At 42.2% G+C, this 8,239-nt stretch overlaps 1 protein-coding gene across 3 annotated transcripts in view; it reads left to right on the plus strand.

Annotated features, from left to right (window-relative positions):
- UNC5C (unc-5 homolog C (C. elegans)) overlaps nucleotides 1–8,239 on the plus strand; it is a 428,547-nt gene that overhangs the window by 281,780 nt on the left and 138,528 nt on the right. For all 3 annotated transcript variants that reach the window (XM_010848326.1, XM_010848327.1, XM_010848328.1), the window contains exon 3: nucleotides 549–692. In XM_010848326.1, coding sequence (XP_010846628.1) covers nucleotides 549–692 — 144 coding nt within the window. The remainder of the gene's footprint in view (nucleotides 1–548; nucleotides 693–8,239) is intronic.

Here is an 8,239-nt window from a genome sequence, read left to right on the forward strand (position 1 = left end):
GGCTGGATGGCATCACCGACTCGATGGATGTGAGTCTGAGTGAAGTCCGGGAGTTGTTGATGGACAGGGAGGCCTGGCGTGCTGCAATTCATGGGGTTGCAAAGAGTTGTACACGACTGAGTGACTGAACTGAACTGAACTGATACTGTAAAGCTGTGTACAGCACATGGGTATCTTACACACAACCTGTATAATTACGATAGAATCCTTAGAAGACTTTAAATTCAAGTTCATGTTTGAATACACAGAGAAAGATAACTTGGTGGTGGGTGAATATTAGGTAATAAGGGAAAAGGATTTTTGTGGATAGATCTAATTCACTTTCATCTTCTGATGAATCCAGAAGATTTCAAATAGCAAATAAGAGAATGAGACAGCTGTGAATCAAGTAACTGGAGCTAGAATAAAGTCAGAGGAGATGAGAGGCAATATGTGATTTGTTGGTCCACGGCATTAAGAAGGATCACTGGGGAAAAAATTAGGTATGATGTTTTGTATTTTGTTAGTACAAGTCTTCTTTTGACTTAAATCTTCCTTTGCCTTGGCAGGTCTCATTGTCCGGGAAGTGAGCATTGAGATTTCACGCCAGCAAGTGGAAGAACTCTTTGGGCCTGAAGATTACTGGTGCCAGTGTGTAGCCTGGAGCTCGGCAGGCACCACCAAGAGCCGGAAAGCCTACGTGCGCATCGCGTGTAAGTCACTATGCAGGGGCATTGTGGGTTCCAGAAGCTAATGGAATATGGGAAAACTTGACCACACCTGCTCTGGTGTCGAAGAACCCTGGTTGAAAACTGCTCCCAGACTTCTGCATTTGAGCTACACTTTCCCCTTAAGTCATCAGAATATCATTTCATTTTTTGTTTCGAGGCACTGAGTAATTTTCCTTTAGGGATGTGAAAGAATTAGTGCTACTTTCAAAAGTCTGAGTGTTCTTTTTTAATCTAATAGTAATTAGGCTATAGGAAAACAACTACATTCCTTTAATGAGTTTATTCTGCCAATTTGTTAGGACAGTGTTGACTAGTTTTGCTATTAGAAATAGAAATTACCCGGCAAAGCTTCTCTATTTATTTTAGAACTGTTTTAATGCATCAAAACACACCACTGTTTTCCAAACTGTATTAATTTCTAGAGTATTTCAGGAAGATATTTCTAGTATACTTTCAGGGAGAGGTTAAAAGGGTTCCATAATCAGTAAATGTGGGAAACACTTTTTTGGACAAAGTTAAAGAAGTTCCTTCATTGCAAAACTTTCCAGATCCTTTAATATGCTAATGGGCATATTATCCCCAAGGAGGAGATGTTGCCTGCAGCTCTTTCTGCAGACCCTTTTCTCAGTGAGTACTCTTCACACCTTGAACAGCATGGATGCTGCTTTGATGTCTGAAGTTTCCATACTGAGAAATTTTCTCAAGTGTGAGACCACTGAAAACCATGTAAATCGTACTATCTGAATTCCTTGGCATGTCTGTTCCAGCATGTATGTGAAGTTGCTTCAGTTGTGTCTGATTCTGTGAGATCCCATGGACCGTAGCCCACCAGACTCCTCATCCATGGGATTCTCCAGGCAAGAATACTGGAGTGAGTCACCATGCCCTCCTCCAGGGGATCTTCCCAACCCAGGGATCAAACTCTCTTCTCTTGTATCTACTGTATTGGCATGCAGGTTCTTTACCACTAGAGCCAACTGGGAAGCCCCTTGCACGCCTGTAGTTTACTAAATTTCAGTTTGCATTGATGTCAGTGTCACTTCCCTCTCACATGTCACTGTGTACATGCCTGCTCAGTCATGTCATATGGTCAGTCAAGCATGCTCAGACTGTAGCCCACCAGGATCCTCTGTCCATGGGATATCCCAGACAAGAATATTGGAATGGGTTCCCATTTTCTCTTCCAGGGGATCTTCCTGACCTAGGAATCAAACCCCTTGATCAAATCTCTTGCATCTCCTGCACTGGCAGGCAGATTCAGATTCTTGACCGCTGAGCCACCGGGAAGTCACCAAGTTCAAACAGTTTTGGCTCCGATGCTTCTCACAATTCCTGTTCTTGCCTGTTCTTTCCCTTCTGTTTGACCTAGATCCCAGCCATTACAATCACTTACCAGTTAGTCTCCATGATTCTAGTCTTTTACCTTTTCTAGCCCTTCCTCCCTATTACCACAAATGCAGGATTCTGGAAGATTCCTAAAACTCAGGTCTTACCTCAGCTCACCTCCATCCCTGCTTAAAATTTTATAGTGGCTTCTGAGATAAAGTCAAAATTTCCTACAATAGTATATATCACTGTATTTGTTTACTAGAGCTGCTGTAACAAAATTCTACCAACTGGTGGCTTAAACAAGAGAAATTTATTTTCTCACAGATCTGGAAGCTGGAGTCCAAGATCAAGGTGCTGGCAATATTGGTTTCTGCTGAAGCTCCTCTCCTTGGCTTATAGATGGTCATCTTCTCCATGTCTTCACATGATCTTCCTTCTGTAACTGTCTGGATCCAAATTTCTCTTCTTATAAGGATGCCAGTCATGTTAGGTTAAGGCTACCCAAATGACCTCATTTTAACTTAATCACCTCTTTAAAGGTCATATCTCCAAATACTTTCTGAGGTATACTGGGCGCTAGGATGTCAACTTGTAAATTTTGGATGGGGGATGCATTTCAGCCCGTAACAACCACATGTCATTGTTTCCGTAATGTAACGTAAGTTTCCAGCTCTGACCACAAAGAATGTTTCCGATCTACTCACACTAGATTAGAAATACTTCCATTTCTTTGTTTCCAGCTATTATTCATCCTGAAGCACTTTACCTTTCTCTTACTTCCTTTCATTCTTTGTAAAAATTCATTTATTCAACAAATATTTACTAAGCATTTACTCTCTTATTGAGATAATTTTAGGTATTTGGTATGGAGCCAGAATCAAAACACGTAATGATCCCTGCCCACAAGAGGCTTGTTTCTGCTAAACAAGTTGTTGTTTAGTCGCTAAGTTGTGTCTGACTTTTTGGGACCCCATTGACTGTAGCCCACCAGGCTCCTCTGTCCATAGGATTCTCCAGGCAAAAATACTGGAATGGGTTAGCATTCCCTTCTCCAGGGATCTTCCTGACCCAGGGATTGAACCCACATCTCCTGCATTGCAGGCATATACTTATTCTTTACCGCTGAACCACCAGGGAAGTTAGGGCACACTCTTAATGAAATAATCAGTAACAGAGCAGATGGTAAGTGTTATGAAGAAAGATAGTGGGGGAAGGGGGTATGCTGTGCTGGGGACTGTGGTCAGAGAAGGCCTGCAGAAGAAGTTGGCAGTTGAAGCAACCTGAAGAAGGGGGAGGGGGGGAGTCAGAGAGAGGGGACAGCGAGTAGCATAAATACAAATGCCCTGAAGCAGGAATGTTTGCTGGTGCCAGGAAGATTGAATTGGCCACAGTGGCTGGAAGAGGGTGAGGGAGAGGAGTCTCCTAGATGAGTTGAGAAAGGTAAGGACAGGAAGGGCAGTGTGGATATGGTCTAGGCCCTGTGGGTGTAGCATCTTTGGTTCTCAGTATGAAATGGGAACTTTGGAATGTTTTCTGCAGGGGAGTTCATGCCCTGACTTCCATTTTAGAAGAACACCTGACTGCTTTGTTGAGAAAAGATCGTGAGAAGCAAAAGTAGATGCAAGGGAGACCAGTTATGAGGCAGCAGCTGTGAGAGATGTTAGGACAGCCTAGATTAGAAGCTGTGGCACTGGTGAGACCTAGATTCCAGATTTATTTAAAGGCAGAGGTAGTGGGGTATTTTTTTTTTTTTTTGAGAAAGAGAGAGGTTGGATGTGGAATGTGAGAGAAAGAATGATTCAGAAGACCTGAACTTGAAGGATTTTTCAGTTGTCTTTAGTGAAGTCATTCTTGCCTCATCAGTCTCCAGAATGATAGGGGTTCCTTTCTCAAACCTTTCAGACAAGTGCATCTGTCCTCTTAATGTAGGGCTTGTCTCCTTTGAATTATGTTCACTTGTAATGTCTGTGTTTCAGGCCAATGAGTTCCTTGAGATCCATTTTGCTTAATTCAGCTTTGCTTAACTGTATATCTTCAGTGTTCAGCACAATGCCTAGAACATCAAAGATGTTTAATAAATTTTGTTCAGTTAAGACCATTATAACCATCATTGCTCTCTATTAATCATTCCTCTCTGAGCATGTCTAAAGGGATTTTCTCTTTGTCTTAGTGAGTTCTCTATGAAGTAGACTCTGAGATGGAGACATGCATGCAGGTAATATATTAACGAGTATTCTCTGGAACAGTATCTGTGGAGGAATAGACTTGCGCAGAGGGAGAAATTGAACTGCAGTTCAGGTACAACAAAAGATGATGCCATAGGGGACACTGGAGTTAGGATGGCCCTCCAGAGTTGTCCCACCATGAGGCACAGGAGTGAGTGGCCCTTTATCCCTAACATTGACTAGTCAGTGGATGTGGTCTTTTCTGTTCTGTTCTGTTCACCCTCACCAACTTGTATGACCTGGGTCAATTCAGCTCATCTCAACTGAGGGCAATTTCTGGAGGGAGAGTCTGGGAGCCTTCACCATCAACACTCCCAGCAGAGGGGATCAGTCCTGAAAGTGGATGTCATCCACTACAGTCATCTATCGCAAATCTTTTAGATTTCATTTTATTAATTATGAAGTAAAAAGATACTTTCAAACATGTTAAAAATAAACAAATGAACTGCTTTGGTCAAATAATTAAATGAATTCAAGTTAGCTTTAGTTATAATCAAAAGAGGCACAATGATATAAAACTATCTTACATTGCTATATGTTCATTAATGTCAAGTATAATAGATATTTAAAATTGCCGATTTACAATTTATAACAAATTTACTTGCTTAAAAGCTGAAGTTTAATTAGTTAATCTATTTATTAATAATACAAACCCTTCTTCTAGTAAGACATTGATTTGCCATAGCACCTTTTCATCTTCATGTATTAAGACTGAAGAGCAATTTGCTTGTACTTCCATAATTAACTGAACTCATGTGTTAGTAGTCGAGGAACAACATCCAATGTATAAAGATTTACTCATACAGATTTACCTCCTGATGAAAAGAAAAGTTAAATTTCAAATTCTCCTTGTCAGAGCTGATCCCTACCAAGCATGCCCTCACTAATGGTACAGGAAGGTTGCAGATTCTCTGGTTTGTTCTGTTTCAAGTCAGCCGGGGTGCTTTGCCCAGGAATATGTGACAGATGGCTGTCACATCCACTGCAATTAAAGTTTAAATTTTTTTCAGGTAAAGACAGCCATGATGCTAGAGATAATTAAGTTCACTTACCCCTCATCTAATTTGATCTATATTCACTATGTGTGAATAGTGTACACTATGTGTTCTATACTATAAATAGTGTATATTTATGTGTGTATATGGATGTGAGTATACACACATATATATGTGTGTACTAAAAAGGGGGCCATAGTTCCTCCATGAAAAAGCTCTATTTTAAGAAGTTTATAAAGTAGAAATGAATATTAGCCATTCTCTTATTTATTTGTTTGCTTATGTATATTTTGGAGAAGGCAATGGCACCCCACTCCAGTACTCTTGCCTGGAAAATCCCATGGATGGAGGAGCCTGGTGGGCTGCAGTCCATGGGGTCGCTAAGAGTCAGACACGACTGAGTGACTTCACTTTCACTTTTCCCTTTCATGCATTGGAGAAGGAAATGGCAACCCACCCCAGTGTTCTTGCCTGGAGAATCCCAGGGACGGGGGAGCCTGGTGGGCTGCCGTCTATGGGGTCGCACAGAGTCGGACACGACTGAAGTGACTTAGCAGCAGCTGTTATGTATATTTTGTATATTCAAACTATATAAAATACAAAAATAATGCTGTGAGACAATCAGAGCAGAGGGAAAATAGGAAATAGGGAAAAGTTAGGATTTGGCCAGAAATGAGCTGAGGACACAATGTGCCTGCTCTGGAATCACGCATGTTTACCAGATGGCAGTGTCCGGCGGCCTTAGTGGGTGCCACAGCTTCCTCTGGAGAGCAAGGGGTTTCTTCTGAGGGAACTCATATGGGCACTGTAATGACTGTCTAAGTAGAACCCTGTGGTGATGCAGCTGCCCGTTTCATTGGGTTTTTTCTTCCAGTGTCCCTTGCTATAGTCAATGACAAAGTTCTGAATGTTCAAGGGAGGAAAATGTAATTCAGGCAGAATGTCAGCAAACCCTGTGTCTCTTCAGGAAATGTCTTGGCTGCTGTTGCTGATGTTGTGATCATTGATGATGTTGTGGTTGCTGTTGTCAGGGGATGGTGGGCATTATGTGAAAAGCAGAGCAAAGTGGAGTGGTTGGAGCAAATGCTTAGGGCCAGGTTGACCTATATATTCAAATCCTAGTTCCATCACTTATTAGTGTGACCTTAGTCAAGCAATGTAACCCCTCTGAGACTTAGTTCCATCAACCATGAAATGAAAATGATAGGGTTATTTCAAGATTAAACTGGGATAAATTTGTAAAGCATATGGCATAGTGCCAGACACAAAGCAAATGCTCGGTGAATGATAATAGTGTTCATAAAAACAGAGATAATGATTCAAACAACTTTATTTGTGCATTCTGAAATTTAGTAGTACCAAGTTAACTTTGAAAACTAAGGAGTTTTTCCTTCTTTCACCACTTCCTGTACATCCTGAGCTGTCAGTCCTAGAAGTTGAAGTTGTCTGCCAATTCAAGTATAGTTAGACTGTAATTTTGTCCCTACGCCTGAGGATGGAGGAGCCCTCTGCATCTCCACCCTTCTCCTCAATTCAGGAGTTACAGTGGATCTGTGTGCACAGATAATCCATCTTCCCTGGGATGTCAGGATAGTTCCTAGGGAGTTTCTCTTTCTTCTGTGTACAAACCTATAAATAACAGCCACCATCACAAAGGGCACTGACTACAAATTGGAATAAGGCAGTTCCTGGGAAGAATGAAAGGGGAACAGGGAAGACTTCTCTGCCCTACTCTCATAGTTCACTCCTCCTTTTCCCTGAGATCTGAGCTACCTTGTGAGCCACCTGTGGGTGTCAAACAGGCTGTGTTTACATCTGTAATTCTGTAGTGCCTAACACACTGTCCAGAACAAGGAAGTATGAGGAAATATGATGCCAGCCACCTGTCATTTCAGTTTTTCCAGTAGCCATCATTAAAAAAGTAAAAAGCAAACATAAAAGAGGCCAAATTAATTTTAATAATATGTTAGTTCAGTTTCATGCATTGGAGAAGGAAATTGCAACCCACTCCAGTGTTTTTTCCTGGAGAATCCCAGGGACTGGGGAGCCTGGTGGGCTGCCATCTATGGGGTCGCACAGAGTCGGACACGGCTAAAGCGACTTAGCAGCAGTACTTAGCAGTCAGTTCAGTTCAGTTCAGTCACTCAGTCATGTCCGACTCTTCGTGACCCCATGAATCGCAGCACGCCAGACCTCCCTGACCATCAACAACTCCCGGAGTTCACTCAGACTCACGTCCATCGAGTCAGTGATGCCATCCAGCCATCTCATCCTCTGTCGTCCCCTTCCCCTCCTGCCCCCAATCCCTAACAGCATCAGAGTCTTTTCCAATGAGTCAACTCTTCGCATGAGGTGGCCAAAGACTGGAGTTTCAGCTTTAGCATCATTCCTTCCAAAGAAATCCCAGGGCTGATCTCCTTCAGAATGGACTGGGTGGATCTCCTTGCAGTCCATGGGACTCTCAAGAGTGTTCTCCAACACCACAGTTCAAAAGCATCAATTCTTCGGCCTCCTTCACAGTCCAACTCTCACATCCATACATGACCACAGGAAAAACCATAGCCTTGACTAGATGGACCTTTGTTGGCAAAGTAATGTCTCTGCTTTTGAATATGCTATCTAGGCTGGTCATAATTTACCTTCCAAGGAGTAAGCGTCTTTTAATTTCATGGCTGCAGTCACCATCTGCAGTGATTTTGGAGCCAAGAAAAATAAAGTCTGACACTGTCTCCACTATTGCCCCATCTATTTCCCATGAAGTGATGGGACCGGATGCCATGATCTTCGTTTTCTGAATGTTGAGCTTTAAGCCAACTTTTTCACGCTCCTCTTTCACTTTCATCAAGACACTCTTTAGTTCCTTTTCACTTTCTTCCATAAGGGTGGTGTCATCTGCATATCTGAGGTTATTGATATTTTTCCTGGCAATCTTGATTCCAGCTTGTGCTTCTTCCAGTCCAGCGTTTCTCATGATGTACTC

The sequence above is a fragment of the Bison bison genome, unplaced genomic scaffold (genome assembly GCF_000754665.1).
Source record: "Bison bison bison isolate TAMUID 2011002044 unplaced genomic scaffold, Bison_UMD1.0 scf7180017864263, whole genome shotgun sequence".
NCBI lineage: Eukaryota > Metazoa > Chordata > Mammalia > Artiodactyla > Bovidae > Bison > Bison bison.